At 38.4% G+C, this 26,894-nt stretch overlaps 2 protein-coding genes across 4 annotated transcripts in view; one reads left to right on the top strand and one right to left on the bottom strand.

Annotated features, from left to right (window-relative positions):
- The first annotated feature begins 33 nt into the window (after positions 1 to 33).
- Positions 34 to 4,421, top strand: RPP38 (ribonuclease P/MRP subunit p38). Of its 2 annotated transcripts, none has more exons than XM_036908048.2 (3): positions 34 to 284; positions 1,554 to 1,680; positions 3,484 to 4,421. In XM_036908048.2, exon 3 carries the CDS (start codon positions 3,494 to 3,496, stop codon positions 4,337 to 4,339), a length of 846 nt encoding a protein of 281 aa, XP_036763943.1. In that variant the 5' UTR covers positions 34 to 284; positions 1,554 to 1,680; positions 3,484 to 3,493; the 3' UTR covers positions 4,340 to 4,421. The 2 variants fall into 2 exon arrangements, with proteins under 2 accessions (XP_036763943.1, XP_036763942.1); XM_036908047.2 differs by having other exon boundaries at positions 34 to 281.
- A 1,561-nt stretch (positions 4,422 to 5,982) lies between these two features.
- The window catches only part of NMT2 (N-myristoyltransferase 2), a 56,109-nt gene continuing 35,197 nt past the window's right edge, over positions 5,983 to 26,894 (bottom strand). The window contains exons 9-12 of one of the 2 annotated variants that reach the window (XM_036908042.2): positions 15,326 to 15,496; positions 9,108 to 9,275; positions 7,664 to 7,801; positions 5,983 to 7,435 (exon numbers count right to left, since the gene is read on the bottom strand). In XM_036908042.2, the coding sequence (XP_036763937.1) occupies positions 7,415 to 7,435; positions 7,664 to 7,801; positions 9,108 to 9,275; positions 15,326 to 15,496 (498 nt within the window). In that variant the 3' untranslated portion in view covers positions 5,983 to 7,414. The remainder of the gene's footprint in view (positions 7,436 to 7,663; positions 7,802 to 9,107; positions 9,276 to 15,325; positions 15,497 to 26,894) is intronic. The other variant, XM_036908043.2, reaches the window with a different exon arrangement.

Raw genomic sequence — 26,894 nt, forward strand, 5'->3', positions numbered from 1 at the left:
CAACTGTGAGGTATCGCGAGACAAGCATGCACCTGCGCACTGCTGTGGTAGGGCACCTTCCGGTTTCTTCACTCTGGCTCCCAAACTCAGGGTTTTTATAGGTCTGGCCTCGCGCTGTGGTTTTCGGGCCCCGCGACGCAGAGGGCCTACCATCTCCATTGTGAGTGACTTAGCGCGGAATGATGTTATGTGAAGTTCTGTGAGCGTGGGGAAGACGGCTCCTGGGAGCGCGAGGACTCTGCGCACGCGCGTTGCTGCGCTCTTGATGCCCGGCGGTCGAGGTTGTAAGTGGGAAGCGGGCGCAGGGACATGGGGGCGGGAAGGGCCCGCACGGTCGGACTCAGTGGAGCTCGGCAGCCCAAGGCCGCGGGCACGCAGGGTGCCGAGTGTTCCCCAAGACCCCGGCCTTGGCCCACGCCCCCTCTGCCTGTTGAGGACGAGAAATAATGAGATAAAACACTACCCTAGCCCATAAGTACCCTGCAGTCTAGTAGTGGCGGCGGCAACGAAGTAACTACAATTGCGTAGCGAAATATAAAGTACCTTGACGGTAGGCCCAGGGGTGGCACCCCTTGGGAGGGATTCGCTTGGTCAGGAACGCAGCAGCCAGGAGCCAGCTGCCCCCCGCCCTCTAACGCATCCAGAAACTAGGAGGCAGGTCGGCGCCTTTCCAGCTTTGCTCAGAGCTGAGCAGTCAGGGAAACTCCAGGTCTTACATTAAATAGTATGTGATTCTACACCTCCCCTCTGCGGCGACTCCAGGCAGGCACCGTCACGTCTTAACAGGACTACCCCGGGATCCTCTGCTGCTTCCAGTCTTGGCAGAGGAACTTACGTGTCCGCAGTACCTTTCTAATCATAATGCTATTCTGCTTAAACGTTACAGCCTGTTTCCCACCATAAGACTTGTAAGGACCTTCACCTTCTGGCCCCTACCTACCTACTTTTCCTTATATCTTACCACTATCTCTAGCATTTCTGTCCCAGCGACATTGAGCTTTTTCCTCTAATGATGTTCCCAGGATACTTTCTACTTCGCAGTCCCTTTGGCAGGCACTCTTAAGGTGTAGGTTAAAGGGTCACTTCCTTCAGGAAGCCCGTCCGTGCTCTGTGTACCCTTAGTCACCTGTAGTTCCCTTACCCGAATGTGCACCGCTTGTATTGTGTGATTACTCGCTGATAACGTCTAGACTCAGTAAGGCCAATAGCCGTTTTTACTTTAATTTTACTTTATGGCTTGGTGCACTGTGGATTATTGAGAAATACTTGTTGAAGTAAGAAAGAGGCTGAGAGTGGGAGTTGTATTAGAGGCAGAGGGAATAATATGCATAAACACAAGGATTTGAGAGCCTGGTTAACTAGTATATATAGCTCAGTGGTGGAGGCAGCCTGCATGGTGGGGCATATAAGGATTTAGAAATAGCAGAGATGGGGGCCAGAGAGAGGAGGGCCTGTATTTCACCTTAAGAGTTTGCACTTGATCCTGTAGTTAGTAGAGGCCAGCAAGGCCTTCCTATTTTTCTCATCCAAAGCTGTTACTTCTTACCTATCAGAATTTTTATTGTGGATTTTACGGCATGAGATTCTGCTTATCCGAACTACTTAGCTGTCATTCCCCACTGGATTTTGAAGACAGGAGGAGTTAATTCCTGTGTTGCTCTGCCTCCAGAGCACTTAACTGTAAGTATTTATTTGAGACACATTTACTGATCTGCAGTTTGCCAAGAGCTCTGTAAGATCATATTTGTCTTTCTTGTCTACTTCAACCTGGTGCCAGTCTCTGCCAGTCACCACTGGACTTGGCTGAGCTCCTACTGCTTCCCTGACTCTGACCTCAACCCAATGAACTGATTTTGGCTTTCTGCTAGAAGGTGACGTAGGAGGAATGCTGGAGCTCAGTAGAGGTCAGAAGACCATTTCTCAGGGCTACCCAGTGTGGAACACCAGTGGTTCCCAGTTCCAGTTCTGTAGATTTCCCCCAGGTAGCTACTTACAAGTACCGATGCCCTGGCCCTGTTCCCAGAGATTCCATTCTATGGATCTGGGGTAAGAACTAACCACTTGGATATTTTAAATGGCCACAGGTTATTTTTGAGGTGCAACCAGGATTGAAAGAGCATAAAAATTTGGATTTGGAAAACCAGTTGTGACTTTGGGCAAGGTATTGAATCCAAGTCTGTTTCCTCATCCATATATTGGACAATTTACAGAATTTTGTAAGAAAGAATACATGGAGAAAGTGCCTTCTAAATTCTGACACATTTGCTCTTCAAGATCAGTAGGCAGTCTAGTGAGTGGAAGTTTAATCACAGAGGACTTCTTACTCTTGCATGGGGCATTTCAGGGAGGGCTGGCCTCAGTGGGCTGCATGACCTGAAATCTGGGAATATCTGGAATGAGAAATTCTGATTACCTGAAAATAGGGAGGGTTCCAAACTCCAAACTTCTCCAGGGCTGCCTCATTTTAACTTCCTTTAGATTTGCCACATGGTTCCTTGTGGTTCTTAGTTAAGCCCCAGGAAGAAGGTGAGGAAGAAAATTGAGGAAGAGAAATGCAGTTGTTTCTGGGAAGGAGAAACAGGATATGTTTCCTAGACCAGTGGTTTATAACATTTTCTCAGGAGGGAACTTTATTTTCCTTAATGGATTAATATCTTTATATCTAATTAACAAAATTTTCCTATTTCTATCAGATTGCTTGTTGGGGAGCAGTCAGCTTGGAATAATCATACAAAGGGAAACATATATCTGCATTTGCATCAGATGTTTTAGGAGGATACACAGAAACTTGGGTCCAGGGAGGGAGGAAGACTTACAAAAGGGTATATAATGAAAACATCATTTGAATGTTTAATCATGTGCATATATGATTTTAAATATGCATATATATGCATATATGATTTTAAATCATGTGCATATGTATTTCAGTTCTTGAAGAAATCCCACCTGGTTAATTATGAATGGCAGAGGCTTCTGGGGCCCTCACAGATTGTAAGCTCCATGCAGGGGGACACAGAGACTTGTTCACTGCTGAGCCGTGACTAGCATGTTGCCTGCATGTTGGATGTACTCAGTGAATATCTGTTGAATGGATGAATGGAAGTCTAACTAGGGAGCAATTTAGAAAATGGTAACAAATCTGTTAGATTAATACCACACAGTCATTAAAAGGATAAATAATTATGAACAAGAAGAAACATGGAACATTTTTAATAAATGAAATAAACAGAACTTCAGTATGACTGCAGTAATGGGAAACATTCCAATATTGCCTGTATATGAATAAAGGCAAAATCATATGAGGAAATGGGGAAGGAAATTCCTTAATCTTAGAAGAGGTTAAGTCTATGGTCACATGGTCCTATATAGTTAGGCTTGCTATATAGCCCATTAAGAATCAGAAAGAGTACAACCAAGGTATTCTTAAGACATGCATTGCTAATTAACACAGATTTTCCTTTGTCGTTTTGCCTTTCTATGAAGGGTTTTCAGAATGGCTGCAGCTCCTCAAGCCTCGGGGAGGGGCTCTGTTCGGAAGACAAGACCTTTAACTGTAAAGATTTCGCTGAATAACCCATATGCTATCTACTGGAGTGTTCTGGAGAGGGAGGATATGCACTTCATATTACAGACACTTGAGGACAGATTTAAATCTATTGGACTTCAGAAGATTGAGGAAAAAAAGAAAAAAAAGCAGCCTTTTTTAAAAAAGCCAAGCAGAGACAAATGTAGCATAGATGTCGATATTAGAGAGGATCTGAAGGAGAAAAAACCAGAAGGTAGCCAAAAAGTGTCAGGATGGACCCCTGTGCCCGTTAGGAAGCAGCTTGCTATTGGCATTAATGAAGTTACCAGAGCTCTGGAAAGGAATGAACTGCTTTTAGTACTGGTGTGTAAGTCAGCCAAGCCTGCCATCCTCACCTCACACCTGATTCAGTTAAGTGTCAGCAGAACTGTTCCTGCTTGTCAGGTTCCCCGGCTCAGTGAAAGGATTGCACCTGTCATTGGCTTAAAATGTGTCCTGGCCTTGGGGTTCAAAAGGAACACCACTGATTTTGCCTATGAAGTAAAAGCCATAATTCCCAGGGTACCCAGCTTAAATGTACCATGGCTACAAGACAGACTTGAAGACTCCAGGGAAAATTTCGAGACTGAGTCTTTGGAAAGCCAAGACAAAGAGATGTTGGAAATTTCCTTTGAAGACCTCTCTCAACAAAAGAGAAAGCTTGTTGAAAGTCAGCAGGCTGTAGTGTTACAACCTCTTAAAATAAAGAAACTGATTCCAAACCCCAATAAGATAAGGAAACCACCCAAAAGTAAAAAAACTACTTCAAAGTGATCTTGTGTAAACTTGTCATTTCATACAGTTGTAAAATGACACCTTGTAAAGAAGCCTTAAAACTAAAAAAATTAATTACCTTCACCTTTTTTCTTGGGATACTGTTCAGTAATGTTCCTTTGAAATGTGTAAGACTAACTAGCTCAGATGCGCTGATGCTTAAAAATACTTAAGTACAGAAAATATTCAAAAGTATGAATATCAAAAGTTTATTGAAAACTAATGTCCATGCTTGTATAAAATTACTTTTTCAAATGCTTGTAAATAAGTATATTTGTATCCTACAACACTTAACATCTTTCTATCAAACTTGGAAAATGTGCTACAGCAAAAATGGTCCCAGGTAGTAGGGTAGATGGAACTGACCTGCAGTGCAGATGTATCCTTTTTAAAGAAAAGATACTAAATGCCAAGCAGTATATTGTCTTCAGAAACAATACGTCATTTTTTACTTCCTGTCGATTTGACTTTGTAGGTAGGCATAAACTAAGCATGGGCTTGGGGAGAAAGGTGTGATGTTTACAGAAAAAGCCAGATAAGGTATTTTGATCAGTTAGAATTCACTTTTACATTGTCCTTGGAAATTTAAGATGGGTAAACGATGGGTCCTTTGTAGTAGGAAATGGAGAGTAATCAATGCTCCATATTAAAGTGTCTGCTGTTTACTTGTGTGTTTGGAAAAGTTACTTTCTGTAATTTAGGGGAAAGTTATTGGACTGCCAAGAAGTTTGTTTAAGCCTAAATTCTGGCTGACTCTTGGATTATGTCACCCTTAATGCCATCTTGGCAAAAAAAAAAAATGGCATGGGGGAAGAATACCTCATGGAATACAGTATTTCCATTACTGACAAATGATGCAGGACAATGTCATTTCTTAAAATCTGCAAGACATCATGTATTGCACTGAAATTTAGTTCTAATGGCTGCTTTATTAATAAAGCAGTTTTATCAGTTGTCTGTTCTAAAATGTCCATTGGTAATCTGCTTAAATTATGAAGTATTATAAAGCAGCAAATGTGCTAGTTAATTACTGTATTTAAAAATGAGTAAAAGAATATAAATTATATAACAATTGGAATAATGAAAATGAATAAAGGAACAGTGCAACGGCTTCATCATGAGTGCTTGTGACAGAATTTCTGGCAATTCTGCAATAATTTCAAAGCCTCCTTTGAATAAACCTGTGCAATAAAAATGAATGGAATGTAATTCCCAACTACAGTCTCGACTCCAGATTGTTAGTCTTGCTATTTAATTCTAGTGTTTCAGTGAATTTGTTCAGTTTTGCATCTGAGGTCATGCTCCTGCTAAGAAAGAACGGTAATGTAGTTAATGGGCATGAGAAGTCTCCCCTTGGGTCTTCAGGAAGGGAAAGCGCGCTGCCTTGATTACGCACTAGTGCGGGGCCCACGCATGCCCTCTAGTGGTGGTCTCAGGTGGCACAGCGGTGGGTTCGTCCTTAGAATAACGGCAAGTAAGCTGCGGAAAGTGGCTTTCAGCTCCTTAGTGTAAATCAGGGTCAACAAATTTCTTTTTGTAAAGGGCCAGACAGTAAATACGTGAGGTCTTTCAGACCATAAAACTCAGCTCTGTCTTTTGCAGTGTGAAGCAGCCACAAGCAATACATAAATGAATGTGTGTGGCTGTGTTCCAATAAAGCTTTATTTATGGATGCTGAAGTTTAAATTTCATATAATTTTCAAGTGTCAAAAAATGTTAATCTTTTGATCCCCCTCCCACCACCATTCAAAAATGTAAAAACCATTCTTAGCTCATGGGCTGTACAAAAACAGGTGACAGACTGGATTTAGCTCATGGGCCTGTTAGCTAGCTCCTGCCTGGTATAAGATGTGATTGGTTTCATTTGACTACTTATAACATGAAAGAAAGGCTGTCATGTTGTCTAAAGTAATTAAATTTTTCTGGACTGAGCAGCCTAGGCACTGGTAGAGTAAAGGCAGGAAAAAGTATCTGTTTTGTGGTATTTGAGTCAAGGTCAGCTTATGTGGCCTCATTCAGCATCTTTTTACTCCTTGGACTATTGCCAATATATAAACAAATATGTACACTGAGAAACTTAGTTTTTCAAATTCTAGGTAAAAACACCATCAGTAACAAAACTGGGGACTTATTTACACATTAGACATTTTCCATTAGCATGACAACTTGCATGATAAAGTCAGCGTAAAGGAATATGTGCAATTTTGCATAAGTAATAAAAACATTCAAACTATCAGTCCTGATAGCACTAATAAATTCCACTGGGCATTTATTTTGACTTCAGAGCTTTTTTCTATCATCACAAGTCCTTGCTATTGCTGAGAAAAACTGGAGTCTGTGCAGCAGCAAAGTCTAGTCAAAGGTGAGTACTCTCGGCACACTTAATGTTTGCACAGAACTGTGCTTTTGAACTAATCCTGAACTGACCTGATGAACATCAAAGTACAAATCTGTGTTTACTGATTTGGCAACTTTGCTTCTGGAGAAATAGATGTGCTGGTCACCAGCACATTTTTATCTCACTCTACATTTAAAATATTCACCACTCATCACTGAGTTACACAAGTGCTGATTCCATAAATGTTCCCAATGATAACAAGTAAAGTTATGTAAGTTAAAATTTCCCAAATGGATCCTTCATTCTGTTTCATGGACAAACAGACCACCACTTAATAAATAGAAATGCAGCAGTTTATCATCACACAATAGCAAAGATTTTCTTACAGGATTCTGTAACTTCCGTTCAGTCCATAGAAAAACAGTCTCTTTTCTACAGTAGAAAAGTACCTTTTCTTTATCAGGAGACAGCCAAAAGTTTGAAAACTAGAGGAATGTACTCTGTATCTTTCATCCCTCCTACAAATGGGTCAACAGTGAAAAAAAGGATGAATGTTAATGTTCTAGCTAGAAATGTGTACTGTTGTTCACATATGGATTTTTTCATCTTTTCTGATTGGGGTATCGACCACATCAATTTCACTTAAGTTGTGCTTTTTACTCTTCTTTGGAATGGCAGTTCCAGGAATCACTAAATAGAATATTGACAAATTATCAGAGTTCTAGAAATATATCCACCTATTGTAATACAAGTCCAACCTAAAGGGAGGGAAGAAAAGGAATAGTAAGAACAAGTTAGCAATCAGTCCTGATATTAATTAAATTATAATATATATTATATATATATTATATATATATATATTAATTAAATTAAATTATAATATATTAAAAAGTTACTAAAAAAAACACTTAATCCTAAGGAAAGCAAGTATGGGATTTCTTAGGCAAATTCATTAAGTTTATAAAGGGTACATTAACTTCACTTACCTTTTCAGAATCTGTTCCTGGACACCTCCAATTGTACAAGTAATACTGTAAATTGCCATCTCCTATACCAAACTTGAGTTTTTCCAAGAATGTCTTATTTTCCATCAAATCTAGTGCATTGAATACATCAAATCCTTTCTGCCAATGAAAAAGGGATTTAAAATGTAAAATCTCGAAGGTCTAGAGGGTTTTCTATGTTATATATTTCAGTATAACATTTAATTCGTCTACTAACAACTTGAGTATGCATTTATAAGGTTTAATGCATGCAATATATAGTATACAGGTTAAGAATTCAGTTCAAAATTATCTTAAAAATCTAATAGTATACCTGAGGGAGTCAGAAAGATAATCTAGAAATGCTGAATAAAAACATGTGGTATGTTTGCTAACACTGACATAATCTATTTAGTTTTCAGGAAATATTTTTTCCCTTTTTTAGAAGGAGCAGTTGCCTAGATGGCTTTATCTCCAGAACTGTTTGTTATTGGCTTTCTAAAACTTATGACTTGACTGAAGCTACAGACAAGAAACCAAAGTTTTAAGACTTTAAATATTATATTGTCTTGGGCTGGTACTGGGAAATAAATTTAGTAAAATTTTAATAGTAAAAATCAAATTTCCTTAAAATGTTAGATGCTAATCCTATGTAAAACATGGCACAGATGAAGCACCTAAATTTCTATTTCTTAGAGTTTTTACCTTAAGTAACTTATTACTGGCCTTTTTGGGGAAGTAATTGAAAATGTGCAATAGGATCAAAGAATCAGAAGATGATGCTGATTTTGGGACCCAAGAATAACAGATTAAAAAAATATATTTTCAATTATCAAATACTAGATAAAGGCAAGGAAGATACTTTTGATGTGTTGTTCCTATTTTCTCACATTCAATAATTACATCAAAATGTATGTTAGCTGATTTCAATTTCTTTTCAAAGGGAAAAAATTTTTTGTGACAAGAATTTAATAGTTATCCTATTACACTAAGAAGAAAGAAAAATAACACAAATATAGTAAGGCATATTCCAAAATAAACCTTCATTTTAAATACCTTTAATTTAAAAATTAAATTCCTTTAATTAAAACATTTGGAGACTATTTGCTTGAATCAAAAAACTTGCAACACAAACACTTCCGTATCTTCCTTATACGGGATCATGTGTTTTTCTTAGACTTTTTCTATTATGGGCTTACGTATTCTTATATAAGGGTTTAAGGTTTCCAATTTGTACAAAATATCTTTTTGCTTAAGTTGGGACAGAATTAATGATGACACGAGCCACTAAAGTTTTAAAAGAAACTCTAACCAAAATTCTTTGACAGTCAACAGTAAACATATCTCAAATGAATTCCATGTATGTAAGAAAATACAGTAAGATGTTTTACATTCTTTGACATATATCTGGACAAAACCCAGGAGAAAAAGGAGTGAGCCCACTTACCAACTTCGCTATGATGAGTGCGTCATTCATTAGGTCCAGCAGCGGCGTTTCAGTGTGGATGTTGTAGAAAGAGTAGGCGGCTTTGAGGCTCTTGTGAGCTGGGTGGTGCATGACTGTGGAGGGGAGTGTGTAGAAGCTCAGGAAGTCAGTTAGTTTACCACTGGAGTTCTAAAGAACAAAGGTAATAGCACGTAAATACCTCCTGGAACAAATTTCATCCATGCATTTAAGCTAACTTTTTGACCTTTGACTTGCCCCTTGACTTTGTTAGAAAAAAAGCAACAACTCACACTTCTCTTTCAGCAGTCCGATGTGCAGCCCCTCACAATATATCAAGTAGAGCCTGAGAAGGGCACGGAACTCCTCAGCCTAACTGCTGATTGCTGATTTGCACAAAGTTCTTCAGTAGAATGGTCTAAAAGGCAGGCTTCCCTTGGGTTGACTAATGAGTCTCTCTAGTCTTGTGGAACAGTGATAAAAGCAGATTCTCACTGTTTTTGCAGAAGAGCTCTAGGGATTTAAAAAGGCTGCTTTCTCTAAATAAAAGATAGTGTATAATATCTAACATCTTGGGACAAGGCAAGAATTTTATTGCTTTAAAGGAAAATTGGACAGAGTTTAGAAGCTGTTTTTAGAAGCTTATGAAAGGACTGGTACTACACCAAAATATGCATAGATACTACTTGAGAAAATATAAAGCTATCAGAAATCAAAAGGGATGCAAAAGATGGTACTGATTTCATCATCACTGGTACACCTTTCAATACAAGACATCAGCTGGTATTGTTCGGGTTGCTTTAATCAGCCGTGGTGGCCTATGCTATGCATCTAGGGTGCATCTGAATTATACAGCTGAGGAGGCTAGACCACGTGCATGCCACTGCCTGTGTTTCTTTCAGCAGAAAATAACATTCTGTAGGAATGGATTATCTGGTTTTTTGAATGCTTCTGATCATTAAATTTTTTTCCAGACATGAAGAAATTGAAGACATTAAGCTAATGTGATTCTCTACTGCTCTGTATTAACAGCTAAGTATTAGAGATGAATTAAAGACCTAAACTTTCAGCTTAAATAAAAATTTTTCAACTTGAAAAATACAATAAATTTTTAAAGAAAAGAAAAAAAAACCTATTGGATGGGCTCAATAGTAGAGTGGAATGACAGGATACAAATCATTGAATCTGAAGAAGTCAGAATTTATCCTATCTGAACAAATGAGAGACTGAAAAAAAAAATGAATCCAGTTTCAGGGATGTGTGGGTCAGTAACAAAATATCCAACATTCATATAATTGGAGTCCAAGAAGGGAAGGAGAAAATGTGGGGCTGAAAGTGTATTTGAAGAAATAGTGGAATAATGGCTGAAAACTTCCCAAATTTGGCAAAACTCAAACAATAGTTTCAAGGAATCTGAGTGAACCTTAACAGGTAAACCCAAAATCCACTCCAAGATGTATCATACTCAAATTTCTGAAAACTAAAGACAGAAAAATCTTCAGAGTAGCCAAAGAGGAACAATGTATTCACTCTGGGAGAATCAATTCAAATGACAGCAGATTTCTCAGAGGAAACCAGAGGCCAGAAGGAAGTGGCACAACACTTTTAAGTGCTCAAAGAAAAGAACCATCAACCATGAATTCTGTATCTGGTAAAACTACCCTTGAAGAATAAAGGAGAAATAAAGACATTCTCAGACAAGTGAAAATGAAAATAATTTGTTGCTAACAGACATACTTTAAGATTGGCCAACAGAAATTCTTTAAATAGAAAGGAAATGATAAAAGGGCTCTTGAAGCACCAGGATGGAAAATAAAATGATAGAAAAAGCAGAAATTTTGGTACATACTAGCAACATGCTTCTCATGAATTTTACAAATCTACTTGATGACTGAAACAAAAACTATAACACCATTTGATACTCAAGACAATGCTATTCAAAAGTCAAGAAGGTAAAGGGACCCAAGTGGAAGTAAGGTCACTTGAAACAGTACAATATTGTGATGCCAGTAGACTGCTATAAGTTACATAGTGTAATACCCACAGCAGTCATCAGGAAAACTACACAAATACACTCAAAGGCACTATAAATAAATCAGGACAAAATCCTAAAATAAATTTCAAGTAACTCACAGGAAGACAAGGAAAAAAGAAACAGAGGAACAAGAAACAATGGGAAAAACAGAAACCTATAAAATGCAGACTTAAGTTCCAACATATCAGTATTTACCGAATGTAAATGGTCTAAATACAACAATAAAAAATATCTGGCAGAGTGGCTAAAGAAACATGTCCCAACTGTATGCTGTTTACAAGAAACTCTCTTGAAATTGACACAGAAAAACTGAAAGTAAAAGGACTGAAAAAGAAATACTGTGAAAACATTATTTTTTAAAAAGTAGCAGTAGCTATATTAATATTCAATAAAGTAGACTTCAGAGCAAAGTAAATGACTAGAGACAAAGAGAGGATGACATGATGACAAAAAGAATGATCCACTAAGAAGACAGAGAGGTCCTATATGTGTAAGTTCCAAACAAGACCCTCAAACTACACCATGAAAAACTGATAGAGCTCGAAGGAGAAATAGACAAATCCACAATTACCTTTGGCAAATTTCAGACCCTTCTCATCAACTGGCAGAACTACCAGAAAGAAAATCAGCAAGGATATAGAAAATCTGAATAACACAATTGATAGGATATAACTGGCATATATATAATGCTCCACCTAAAAACCACAGAATATACATTTCCACATGCACATAGAACATTTACCAAGGTAGAATATATAAGCCAAAAACCATATGATTTTTCTTCTTTACTCTGTTAATACGGTATACTACATTGATTTTTGCATGTTTGACCACCCTTGCATTCCTAGAAAAAATACACTTGATTATGGTGTATAAATCCTTTTATACATTGTTGGATTTTTGCTACTAATATTATTTGTGGAGTTCAGGAGAGATCTTGGTCTGCAGCTTATCTTGTATTGTCTTTGTCTGGTTTTGGATCAGAGTAATACTGACCTCAAAGAGATTGTATAGAATTGGTGAAAATACTTTAAATATTTGCTAGAATTTGGCAGTTGAAAGCATGTGACCTTAAGAAAATTACTTTTTGTTAAAATAATTCAATTTCTTTAATGGTATAGGCCTATTTAGATTATCTGTTTCATCTTGGTTGAGATTAGTTTGTGGTTTTTAAGAAATTGGTCAATTTATCCTAAACTGTATAATTTATGAGTAAAATTATTCACAATTATTTGTTATCCTTTTAATAGGCTAACAAGGATTCGGATGTAGGATCTATAGTAACATCACTTCATTGCTTATTTGGTGATTCATATCTTCTATTTATTGTCAGTCTTGCTTGTGTTTTGTAAGTTTTATTGATATCCCCCCCGCCTCCCAAAGAACCAGGCTTTTGTTCATTGATTTTATCTATTGCTTTCCTATTTTTAATGTCACTGATTTCTTTTTTTTTAACCTTTAAATTACTTTAATTAACATTTTTTATTATGGTATCATTAATATACAATCACATGAGCAACACTGTGGTTATCAAGCTATCAAGTACCCACTACATACTCCATTATAATCACTGTCCATCAGCATAGTAGGATGCTATAGAGTCACTACGTGTCTTAGTGCTATACTGCCTTCCTGTGCCCCCTCCTACATTGTGTGCTAATCATAATGCCCCTTAATCCCCTTATACCTCCCTTCCCACCCACCCTCCCAAGTCCATTTCCCTTTGGTAACTGTTAGTCCATTCTTGGGTTCTGTGAGTCTGCTGCTGTTTTGTTCCTTCAGTTTGCACTTTGTTGTTATGCTCCACAGATGAGTGAAATAATTTGGTACTTGTCCTTCCCTGCCTGGCTTATTTCACTGAGCATGATATCCTTTAGCTCCATCCATGTTGTTGCAAATGGTAGGATTTGTTTTCTTCTTTTTTTACTTTTTATTTTTTTATTTTGGTGTCATTAATCTACAATTACATGAGTGACATTATGGTTACTAGACTCCTCCCATCATCAAGTCCCCACCACATACCCCATTACAGTCACTGTCCATCAGTGTACTAAGATGCTGTAGAATAACTACTTGTCTTCTCTGTGTTGTACAGCCCTCCCCGTGCCTCCAACCCCCTACATTATGTCTGCTAATCGTAATACCCTTTTTCCCCCCTTGTCCCTCCCTTCCCACACATCCTCCCCAGTCCCTTTCCCTTTGGTAACTGTTAGTCCACTCTTGTGTTCTGTGACTCTGATGCTGTTCTGTTCCTTCAGTTTTCTTCTTTATTCTTACACACCATATATGAGTGAAATCATTTGATACTTGTCTTTTTCCACCTGGCTTATTTCACTGAGCATAATACCCTCTAGCTCCATCCATGGTGTTGCAAATGGTAGGATTTGTTTTCTTCTATGGCTGAATAATATTCCATTGTGTATATGTACCAAATCTTCTTTACCCATTCATCTACTGATGGACACTAAGGTTGCTTCCATTTCTTGGCTATTGTAAATAGTGCTGCAATAAATGTAGGGGTACATATGTCTTTTTCAAACTGGGATCGTGCATTCTTAGGGTAAATTCCTAGGAGTGGAATTCCTGGGTCAAATAGTATTTCTATTTTGAGTTATTTGAGGAGCCTCCATACTGATTTCCACAATGGTTGAACTAATTTACATTCCCACCAGCAGTGTAGGAGGGTTCCCCTTGTCTTGTTCCTGATCTTAAAGGAAAAGCTTTCAGCTTCTCGCTGTTAAGTATGATGTTGGCTGTGGGGTTGTCATATATGGCCTTTATTTTGTTGAGGTACTTGCCCTCTATTTTGTTGAGAATTTTTATCATGAATGGGTGTTGAATTTTGCCAAATGCTTTTTCAGCATCTATAGAGAAAATAATGTGATTTTTGTCCTTTTTATTGATATATTGGATGATGTTAGTGGATTCTTTTCTTGTGATAAAACTTTTAAGATCTACTCTCTTAGCAACTTTCAAATATACAATATAGTATTATTAACTACAGTCACATGCTGGACATTTCATCCCCAGTTGTTTTTTATTTTTAAAACTGGAAGTTTATGCCAGTTGCTGCATGCCTGTGCACACCCCCCATCCCCCACAAACATTGGTCTGTTCTCTGAATCTATGAGTTTGGTTCCCCTGCCCTGTACCCATCCTTTGTTTTAATATTTCTATATATAAAGGGAGATCATACAGTATTTGGCTTTCTCTGTCTGACTTATAAAATAACAGTATTAAGAATACAGTAAATGTCTGTAGATATGACCCATAAAGATAAAAGCTCTTTGGGATCCTCAGTAATTCCTAAGAGAGTGAAGGGGTCCTAAGATCAACAACTTTGAGAACTGCTGTCCGGGAGAAGCATACATAAAGATTGGGCACAAAGATGTCCACTTAAGCATTATTTTAGAAGTAAAAAGGTAAAAACAAAGACTTCTCAGTAGTTCTCCAAAAACATCCTTTAAATTCACCTGTCTGCTCCCACCATTACTGCCCTAACTCAGCCATAATCCTACATCCAGATAAGGCCTGACAATGCTGAAAAGCCCCTTCAGCTCAAAGCTCACTGCGTGGTGAATGTACCGCAACAGCAGCTTCACTGGCCTCCTTGCTCTTCTCTACTCCAGGTGCTCACCAGATTAAATCTCAGCCCCTCAGCCAAACTCCCCCTCACTTCAACCAAAGGAGCTTCTAAGTGAAACATCATCTGAACAATAAGTTCCAAGCATTTTTTCAAAGGTTTTAAAAGCATTACCAATAACCAGAAAATCAGACTGTTACTTTTCCTTCTGTTCCTTGAACAAGGGCTGATTATGCCATCTCAACCAAAGGCAGTTCAGTTCCAAACAGCTTTGCACAACCAAAGGAACATTAAACTTTGGAATGTATCTACCTCAGATGAGATCACCAAAACTGGCTTTTTCAAAACTGAGAGAAACAATCACACAGATAACAACATTAAGGTATACTGATTTCCCACTGATAAGTAGTAAGAGTGTGCTCCTATCCAGGGATGGAAATTATAAAAAGAAAACGTTCTGTCAGTGTGAACAGAGATCTGGTATAGAAGCAGTAAGTCATGGAGGAGGAGGAAAGAGATAGGCATTCTATGGGATTTCTGGGCAGCAGGCTAAACAGCATGGCATTTTCATACTTGCCCATTATTGTATCACCTCATCTTTACCTCCACTACAAACGTGTCAATAATGTGCTCCTGGGGCAGGAACCAGTGGGCTACTTCTTCTTCATCCATCACTGGGGCTAGATGAAACTGCTTTAGGTAACTGTTGGTTAATTCTTGAACTGCTTTGATATCTCTTGGTTCCATTGGTCTCAAGCCTGATGTCTTTGTAGCCTTGTTAGAGTGAAAACAAAACAAATTAGGAAATTTAAATAGAAGGGGTAAAAGTAATTTGTGCTGAAATGCGACCTGCAGACCAGCTGTATGAGTATCACACAGGTGCTTGTTATAGCTGCAGAATCTTGGCACCAACCCAGACCCCAGTCAGAATCTGCAGCTTAACAAGATTCCCTGGTGATCAGTACACACATTAAAGTTTGAGAAGCACTAAATTAGGATACAGGCTAGACAATGTGCTGTCTTATCTCTGTGCACCAGATCTTCAGTCAGTATTGCCCACAACCCAAACAAAATCAAAGAGAACACTGTAAGTGGATCTGTGTACTAATGGCAGGCATTTTAACAACCTACCACAGGGCAGAACAATGTTAGCATGTGTTCTGTAGAGTTGGGCTTTAGGGCTGCCCTGTCTGACATTTTGAAAACACAACTGAAACAGTTGAGATGCTCATTTTATCCAGTGGCCCAGATTAGGATGTAGCTGTTTTGTCCTCATGAGCAATAGAAATGAAATAAAAGTAAATTATATTGGTCAAAATGGGAAGGCAAGCATTTTAATAGCCAAGTTGTTTCTAAAAGCAAATGGCTGGCTGCCAAGTACTGGCACTGGCCTCTCATGCCATCTTTTGATTAAATGGTTGGCATTTGAATCCATCATTTCAGAGCATCAGAAGTTTTACATTAGGTCATATGAACAAAATAACCTAAAGGACAGGACAGGTCCCCATTTGGATTTGAATAACTGCCTGTCCTCAAAAGAGCTCCAAACATCACTTGGCTCTCTGTCCAGACACCAGGACATGTGAGAAAACCCAGTACATTTGCTTGTTTGCATGAACAAAATATCAAAGACTGAGAAATACAATATCATTTTTCCAGTTAACTTCATTTTTTTCTTGAAGTAATACTGTATACATTTTAAGCAATAAATAACCTATATATAAATATTGTACTCTACCTTTTCTGTCCTAAATTATTTCTAAATATTTTAAAATTAAAAACTGCCCCTAAAATTAGATCACTACAATTCCTGCATGCCCCCAGACTGGTAGCAAAGTAGAAGCCCAAGGTGGAAGATAGGTTCTTGTCTCGAGTGCCAGCTCTGTTCAATGTTAGTAGTTGCGCTGCGGTTTCTAAGGTCCTGTGACAAAGAATGCTGACTGCTTACTGAGTAGTTGTTTGGAGGAGACGGGAGATGCATTCTTCGTATTTACAGACCCAATGGTCCTTAGCTGAGTATTTTATGTGCCACTCAGTTATGATCTATATAATCTATAAAGACAGTAATGCAGGTAAAATGCAGTTTAGTAGTCTAAATTAAGAGAATTTAAGGCCTTAACACTTAAAAGAGAACTCATAAATCTAGCCTTTCCATGGATCTCAAAGCCAAAGGACAAGAAATCTCCAGGTCCGGCTCCCATCCAAGGCTTAACCCCCTCAGGCAAGCTCAGCAGTAATAGCCCGGATGTGTTGCACAAATGAATGAATGCATGTTTCATACCACAGTGATTTACCCAATAAGGTGAGGCAAAAGCTGAAGATATGAAAAAAAGTCACTGTCAGCTCTGAAAAGATGACACCTTTATGGCCTGGCATATAAATGTGCAAGCCAGGCAATAAAGTCTTTTTTTGTTTCTTTCCCCTAAGACAATTTAAATATTTTGTAGCATTTCTACACTGAAACTCATGGGAAGAAGGAATCTATGTGATTCCCAAATACTGTTAACTGTAATAAATATACTCTTCTAAATGCTGTAGGAGGATCAAAACCATAGAGAATGGATAGAGCAATATTCAAAAAGATTATTTTCTGCTGTGAGCATGACCTTGACAAATTTGGAATAGCTTTTCTCAATATTAGATTGTTTTTCTTTTGTTACTGGTTCAGTAACAGTATCAAGCAATTAGATTAGTTAATAAAAGCAATAGGGTACATGATATTTGTTAATAGAGAACATTCAGGAAGAAAGAACTTGCCAACTTCTTTCTTGAGCAAAATATTGTTGTGCTGTACACTTCCCTTTCACTGAGACAATGTAAATCAATAAAACTGTCTTTTTCCCAGCAGATATCCTTAAAGAAGCAGCTCTCATTTTGGTCTGGGACCCCTATACACTCTTAAAAATTATCAAGTATCTCCAAAGAGCTTTATGTTTATGTGCATTATCATCCCATATTTATTGTACTAGAAATTAAAACTGAGAAACCTTAATAAATGAAAGAATGTATGGGCTTAAAGATGGTAGCATAGAGATGAGACAGAAACCTCCTCCCAAAGTCACGTATATTATGAAAATATAGTAAATACAACTAATCCTGACAGAATAACAGGAAAGAATGCTATGACAGACTGCCTATATTACATCTGCAGAAAAGAGCAGACCTTACAGAAAAGGGTTAAGTACCAAAGCCGTGATCCAGTGGGACGCAGGCCCTTTCCCCACCCCGGCTCACCAGTGGGAGGAAGAGAAACAGAGCAGGAAGCGAGTGGAAGCCTAGGACTGCTTAACACCCAGCTCTGGAGATCTGCTCTGGGGGCATGAACCTACATTACATGGTGCTCTGGAGATTAGTGGGGTTGGAGAGCTAAAAGAGGCAGAATACTCAAGAGAGACTGAGATTCCAGCTGCTTGTGGAGAACAGCTACCTACAACTGGTTGCTCTAGAACAAAAGAAAGGCGGGCAGTCTGAAAGACTTTCCAAGAGTGAGAGGACTGCTAAAGGGGCAAGGATTGCACAGAGCTTGCTGCTCAGGAAAAGGACAGGTGGACAAAACTGTTTAACACACTCAGCCGAGCAGACTGGGAACTTTCAGGAGCTTCAGGTGTTCCATTCCCCTGGCTGGCAATGTAGATCTGAGGCCCCCCCCACTGTGATATGCAGCCTGCTGCTCCTTCCTCCCAGCTGGCACCGGTTCGCAAATCTGTTGCCCCCGCCATTGTGCCAGGCCAGCAGAAGTGTGGCCCCGCCTATGGCAGTGAGAAGGGAGTAGAATGGAGGCTCCTTCCTGTGTGTTCGGCCCACTGGCCCTGGCAGTGGAGGCATGCACTGCAGCCAGGAAGCAGGAAAGAGCTCTTTCCTTCTGGCAGGCACCAGCGCTGGTTGCCTGTGACCCCTGTCATTGCTCCAGGGGCTGAGCAGCTCCAGAGAGTAGAGCATCTGGGCACTAGAGGGTGCCACTTACAAATATGAAATGTCAAAGGAACCTGCTTCAAACCAAAATCCCAGAAAGAGGGCCAAGTGAAACTGAAGTCACAAGTCTTTCTGAAAGAGATTTCAAAATAAAAATCATAAACATGCTCAAAAGAGCTACAGAAAAATAGTCAATATTTCAGGGAGGAATTCAAGAAAGAGAAATTCTGAAAAATACAGTATCCAAAATGAAACATACAATGGTGGGATTTAAAAGCAGATTAGGTGAAGTGGAGGAGATGGTAAATGAAACAGAAATAAGAGAACAGAAATACAAAGAAGCTGAGGCACAAAGAGAAAAAAGGATCTGTAGGAATGAAGGAATATTGAGAGAATTGTGTGACCAAACCAAACGGAACAATATTAGCATTATAGGGGTATGAGAAGCAGAAGAGAAAAAGGGATAGAAAGTGTCTTTGAGAAGGTAACTGCAGAAAACTTCCCCAGTCTCAGACCATGGAGGTGCACAGATCTCCCAACACAAGCAACCCAAGGAAGACAACACCAAGACATATAAATAATTAAAATGACAAAGATCAAGAAGAAGGACAGAGTATTAAAAGCAGCCAGAGAAAGAAAAAATATCACATACAAAGGAAAACCGATCAGGCTATCATCAGACTTTTCAGCAGAAAACTTACAGGCCAGAGGAAGTGGCATGATTTATTTAATGCAATGAAACAGAAGGGCCTTAACCAAGAACACTCTACCCGACAAGATTATCATTTAAATTTGAAGGCAGGAAAACCAAAAACAGAAATACCATTTGACCCATGAATTACACTCCTAGGAATTTACCCTAAGAATGCAGCAGCCCAGTTTGAAAAAGACATATGCACCTCTATGCTTATCGCAGCACTATTTACAATAGCGAAGAAATGGAAGCAACCTAAATGTCCATCAGTAGATGAATGGATAAAGAAGATGTGGTACATATACACAATGGAATATTATTCAGCCATAAGAAGAAAACAAATCCTATCATTTGCAACAACATGGATGGAGCTAGAGGGCATTATGCTCAGTGAAATAACCCAGGTGGAGAAAGATAAGTACAAATGACTTCACTCGTATGTGGAGTATAAGAACAAAGAAAAAAACTGAAGGAACAAAACAGCAGGAGACTCACAGAACCCAAGAGTGGACTAACAGTTACCAAGGGGAAAGGGACTGGGAAGGATGGGTGAGAAGGAAGGGACAAAGGGGGAAAGGGGGCCTTACGATTAGTGGACATTATGTAGTGGGGGGCACGGGGAGAGCTGTACAACACAGAAAGACAAGTAGTGAATCTACAGCATCTTACTACACTGATGGACAGTGACTGTAATAGGGTATGTGGTGGGGACTTGATGATGGGGGGAGTCTAGTAACCATAATGTCGCTCATGTAATTGTAGATTAATGATACCAAAAAAAAAAATTGAAGGAGGGATCAAACAATTTCCAGATACTCTACAGTGTATTGTGGAGAGACTTCTCTAGATGGAAGTCTTCCTAAGGCTAAATAGCTGTCACCAGAGAAAATAAAACCACAGTAAAGGAATTAAACCAATTAAGTATTAAGGAAACGCAAAATTATATCAACTACCCCCAAAGTCAGTCAAGGGATACATAAAGAGTACAAAATATGATACCTAGTATATAAAGAGTGGAGGAGGAAGAAAAGGAAGGGAGAAAAAAAGAACCTTTAGATTGTGTTTGAAATAATGTATTTCAACTTAAGTGAGTTAAGTTAGACTGTTAGATAGTAAAGAAACTACCCTGTAACCTTCGGTATCCGCAAATCTAAAGCCTGCAATGGCAATAAGTACATGCCTATTGATAATCACCCTAAATGTAAATGGACTGAATGCACCAATCAAGAGACAACAGAGTTACAGAATGGATAAAAAAGCAAGACCCATCTATAGGCTGCCTACAAGAGACTCACCTCAAACCCAAAGACATACACAGACTAAAAGTGAAGGAATGGAAAAAGATGTTTAATGCAATAGGGAGAAAAAAGCAGGAGTTGCAGTACTTGTATCAGACAAAATAGACTTCAAAACAAAGAAAGTAACAACAGACAGAGATGGACATTACATAATGATAAAGGGGTCAGTCCAACAAGAGGATATAATCATTATAAATATCTATGCACCCAACACAGGAGCACCTACATATGTGAAACAAATACTAACAGAATTAAAAGGGGAAATAGAATGCAATGCATTCATTTTAGGAGACTTCCAACACACCACTCACTCCAAAGGACAGATCAACCAGACAGAAAATAAGTAAAGACACAGAGGCACTGAACAACACATTAGAACAGATGGACCTAACAGACATCTATAGTACACTCCACCCAAATGCAGCAGGACACACATTCTTCTCAAGTGCCCATGGAACATTTTACAAAATAGATTGTATAGTAGGCCACAAAAAGAGCCTCAGTAAATTCAGAAGGATTGAAATTTTACCAACCAGCTTCTCAGACCACAAAGGTATGAAACTACAAATAAATTGTACAAAGAAAAAAAAAGCTCACAAACACATGGAGGCTGAACAACATGTTACTAAATAACCAATGCTTCAATGAACAAATAAAAACAGAGATTAAACAATATATGGAAACGAATAAAAACAATAACTCAACACTGCAAAATCTGTGGGATGCAGTGAAGGCTGTGCTAAGAGGGCAGTATACAACAATACAGGCTTACCTCAGGAAAGAAGAACAATCCCATATGAACAGTCTAAACTCACAATTAACAAAACTAGAAAAAGAAGAACAAATGAGGCCCAAAGTCAGTAGAAGGAGGGACATAATAAAGATTAGAGCAGAAATAAATAAACTCGAGAAGAATAAAACAGTAGAAAGAATCAGTGAAAGCAGGAGCTGGCTCTTTGAGAAAATTAACACAATAGATAAGCCCCTGGCCAGACTTATCAAGAAAAAAAGAGAGTCTACACACATAAACAGAATAAGAAATGAGAAAGGAAAAATCACTATAGACACCACAGAAATACAAAGAATTATTAGAGATTACTATGAAAAACTATATGCTAACAAACTGGATAACCTAGAAGAAATGGGCAACTTTCTAGAAAAATACAACCTTCCAAGACTGACCCAGGAAGAAGCAGAAAATCTGAACAGACCAATTACCATCAATGAAATTGAATGGGTATCCAAAAAACTATGCAAGAACAAAAGTCCCAGACCAGATGGCCTCACTGCTGAATTTTATCAGACATTTAGAGAAGACACAGTAACCATTCTCCTTAAAGTTTTCCAAAAAATAGAAGAGGAGGGAATACATCCAAACTCATTCTATGAAGCCAGCATCATTCTAATACCAAAAACAGGCATAGATACCACAAAAAGGGTAAACTACAGACGAATATCCCTGATGAACACAGGTGCAAAAATACTCAACAATATATTAGCAAACCGAATTCAAAAGTACATCAAAAGGATCATATACAATGATCAAGTGGGAATCATCCCAGGGATTCAAGGATGGTACAACATTCAAAAATCCACAAACATCATCCACTATATCAATAAAAAGGACAAAAATCATATTATCATCTCCATAGTTGCTGAAAAAGCTTTTGACAAAATTCAACACCCATTCATGATAAAAACTTTCAACAAAATGGGTATAGAGGGCAAGTACCTCAACAAAATAAAGGCCATATATGACAAACCCACAGTCAACATCATACTTGACAGTGAGAAGCTGAAAGTTTTTCCTTTAAGATCAGGAACAAGACAAGGATGCCCATTCTTCCCACTTTTATTCAACATAGTACTGGACGTCCTAGCCACGGTAATCAGACAACACAGAGAAATAAAAGGCATCATATTGGTAAGGATGAAGTCAAACTGTCATTGTTTGCAGATGACACGATGCTGTACATAAAAAATCCCTAAAGAATCCACCCTGAAACTACTAGAATAACTGAATTCATCAAAGTTCAATATACAAAATAAACACACATAAATCTGTTGCATTCCTATGTACAAATGATGAACTAGCAGAAATAGAAATCAGGAAAAACAATTCTATTCAAAATTATATCAAAAAGAATAAAATACCTAGGAATAAACCTAACCAAGGAAGTGAAAGACCTATACTCTGAAAACTATAAGACACTCATGAGAGAAGTTAAAGAAGATACCGATAAATGGAAACACATTCCATGCTCTTGGGTAGGAAGAATTAATATTGTGAAAATGGCCATTCTGCCTAAAGCAATCTACAGATTCAATGCAATTCCTATTAAAATACCAATGGCATTCTTCAACGAACTAGAATAGTTCTAAAATTCATATGGGACCACAAAAGACCCCGAACAGTCAAAGCAATCCTGAGAGGGAAGAATAAAGCTGGGGGGGATTATGCACCCCAACTTCAAGCTCTACTACAAAGCCACAGTAATCAAGATAATTTGTTACTGGCACAAGAAAAGACCCATAGATCAATGGAACAGAATTGACAGCTCAGATATAAACTGAAGCATATATGGTCAATTAATATATGATAAAGCAACCATGGATATACAATGGGGAATGACAGCCTCTTCAACAACTGGTATTGGCAAAACTGGACAGCTACATGTAAGACAATGGAACTGGATTAATGCCTAACTCTATACACAAAAGTAAACTCGAAATGGATCAAAGACCTGAATGTAAGTCATGAAACCATAAAACTCTTAGAAGGCAAAAATCTCTTGAATATAAACATGAGCAACTTTTTTCCATACACATTTCTTCAGACAAGGGAAACAAAATAAAAAATGAACAAATGGGACTACATCAAAGTAAAAAGCTTCTGTAGAGCAAAGGACACCATCAGAAGAACAAAAAGGCATCCCACAGTATGGGAAAATATATCTGAAAATGACATATTCAACAAGGAGTTAACATCCAAAATATATAAAGAACTCACCCACCTCAACACCCAAAAAGCAAATAACCTGAATAAAAAATGGGCAGAGGATATGAACAGACACTTCTCCAAAGAAGAAATTCAGATGGCCAACAGACAAATGAAAAGATGCTACACACCGCTAATTATCAGGGAAATGCAAATTGCAAATTGAAACCACAATAAGATATCACCTCAACCAGTTAGGATGGCCAAAATCCAAAACGCAAAGAAAAACAAATGCTGGCAAGGAGGCGGAGAAAGGGGAACTCTCCTACACTATTGGTGAGACTGTAAATTAGTTCAAACATTGTGGAAAGCAATATGGAGGTTCCTCAAAAAACTAAAAATAGAAATACCATTTGACCCAGGAATTCCACTCTTAGGAATTTACCCAAAGAAAACAAGATCCCTGATTCAAAAGGAAATAAGCACCCCTACGTTTATAGCAGCACTATTTACAATAGCCAAGAAATGGAAGCAACCTAAGTGTCCATCAGTAGATGAATGGATAAACAAGAAGTGGTACACACACACAATGGAATATTATTCAGTCATAAAAGAAAACAAATCCTACCATTTGCAACAACATGGATGGAGCTAGAGGGTATTATGCTCAGTGAAATAAGCCAGGCAGAGAAAGACAAGAGATTTCTTTCAGTCATTTGTGGAGTATAATAGAGAAGAAAAACTGAAGGGACAAAACAGCAGTAGACTCACAGACTCTAAGAATGGACTAGCGGTTACCAAAGGGAAAGTGGGTTGGGGAGGGCAGGTGGGGAGGGCGGGGGAAGGGGATTGAGGAGCATTATGATTGGCACCCATGGTGTGTGTGTGGGTCACAAGGAAGACAGTAGCACAGAGAAGACAAGTAGAGACTGTGGCATCTTACTATGCTGATGGACAGTGACTATAATGGAGTGTAGGAGGTACTTGATAATATGGGTGAATGTAGTAACCACATTGTTTTTCATGTGAAACCTTCGTAAGAGTGTACATCAACGATACCTTAATAAAAAAATGTATGAGCACAAATTCCATATACATTTTAAGATAATGAAAGTGAGAAATGCAAATGATGTTTCAGTGTTATTATAGAAACAGTGTTGACTTCACAAACCCCTGAATGGGACTCAGATTTCCAGGCGTTCCTGTTCCCACACTCTGAGAACTGCTATCTCAGGTCTCTGGAGGTCAGAATAATGGTTAGTAGAATTTAGATAAAGGAAGATGAATGCATAAAGAAGAAGTGGTACATACACACAATGGAATATTATTCAGCCATAAGAAGAAAACAAATCATATTTGGACAAACAGGCAGGGATAAAGTATGTAAACTGGCAATTTATAAACACTTCAAACAAGTTTTTACATAAGCATTAAAGCAAAAGAGAACATCAGACTCCATCAACTATAAAAATATAAGGTCCCAGAAAACAGGGGAAGAATATTACTTTTGCTAACTAACAATGGCTTATGTATCTCAAGGTTTAAACTTGCTTCTAACATCATGAAGTCAGATCACATATGCTCCAAAATAATCTACAGAAGCATGAAATTAATGTTACAATGTAAAATTAACACTCAAATTATACCTGTTGTTGTCTTCAGGAAGGGGTGGGAAGGACATTAAGCTTAGATAAAAATGGTAAGCTTTGGTATAATGAGAAAGAATGATGTAATGTTTTCTGAGAGTTCAGTAAAAAGCAAAGTAACATTTCCAGTAACTGAGAAAATATTAAAATTTCATAAGCAAACTGTATCTTGATCAGACTTGCTCTCCCATGATTCAACTAATGTGAACTAATTCAGACTCTGTACACTGAAGTCTGTGTAAAATCTGCTTAGAAGTGCATAAGGAAATAAATCCAAGAGCTCGGTTAAAAGACACAAGCAATGTTGTTCTCTGCCAAACTACATGATGTGAACTGTTTTAGAGCCAAGATTCCAGAGTAGAGATGAGAGCAATGATCATGGTTATTTATTTGATTATAAAAGGAGCAGCAGGATACTAAAGATTGAAGAAATCTTCTACTGCTCCTAAGTCCAGAACATCCTGTGTGTCTTAGCATGTCTTCACAGGTGAGTCTTGCAACCAAGGGAAGATGCTGGCAGAGTAATCTGACCCTCGCTTTTTATTTACTTCAACTTCCTTCACCTTTAAGAGTACTGAGAAGAAAAATCCCAAGTTTGTTTGGAAGCTCAACATCTAATTAGAAACACAAAGATTTAAAGGGTAGGAAACTGTGTCACTCTTGGAAAACCTTAGCAATTTAGGTAGCAGTAGCTAATGGTATGGGCTCCAGCACGGTTCTGTCCTGACTAAAAGACTTGCGTTCAATGTCGTCTTCTGTGAAATGGGGATAACGACTATCCTCCTATGATTGTTATGAATAAAAAATGAGATACAGATGTCCAATGTCTAGCATGACGCTGGATACAATAAATGTTAACTCATATTCAGAAGTCTCTGCAGAAGATGTGAAGCAGGTGTTGTAAGCAGAAATCGTAATGATGAATCAGAAAATGAATGGATCCACAGAGCAAGAGTGGTGTTCAGTAAGGCTCTTTTTACACTTCATGGTACGAAAATGTTCTTAAATAGAGCGATTGCCAGTGGCGCTATCATCCATCTGGACCCTCATGAGAGGAGGAGGTGGTCTGGTAAATGCTGCATTGTGCGGCTTCTAACTCAAAAGCAGATTTCCAGGTGACTGTGGTGTGCACTTCCTATTTCTAATATCTGTACTTGCATCTCTTCTACCCATTTTTTTTTTCATTAATTTATTCTTCATTTTCCTTTCTGCCCCTTTGACTTAAAGGTGGGAGGGAGACTGGAACAGGCAAGTGAGAGCCACCTGGACCTCAACAATTATCCTTCCCTGCCTTCATTTACACTTTGAGGACTGCACAGTGAGTCATCGGCAGGCTGTAGTGACCCCTGGGGCATGCCAGAGGTGATGGCTGAAGAACAGGGATCTAACAGGGACACGTGGAGTCTGGGCTGGCATCCCAAGTACTCCACTTATTAGTGAGGCCCTTGTCTTAAGTGTCAACCTTTATGAACCTTGGTCTTTGCACCTGTAAAATGTGGGTAAGAAATACCAAGTTCAAAAGGCTGTTGTGAGAATATATTGTATAATATACAGGAGAGTACTTTATAAACTTCAATTTATTGGGAGAGAAAACCTAATGCCTGACCAGTGATACATTACCAACTTGTTACAACTATGTTATCTGAGTTCATTGATCCTTGTACAAAAACATCAAGAATGATGG

Source organism: Manis pentadactyla, chromosome 3 (assembly GCF_030020395.1).
Source record: "Manis pentadactyla isolate mManPen7 chromosome 3, mManPen7.hap1, whole genome shotgun sequence".
Classification (NCBI taxonomy): Eukaryota; Metazoa; Chordata; class Mammalia; order Pholidota; family Manidae; genus Manis; species Manis pentadactyla.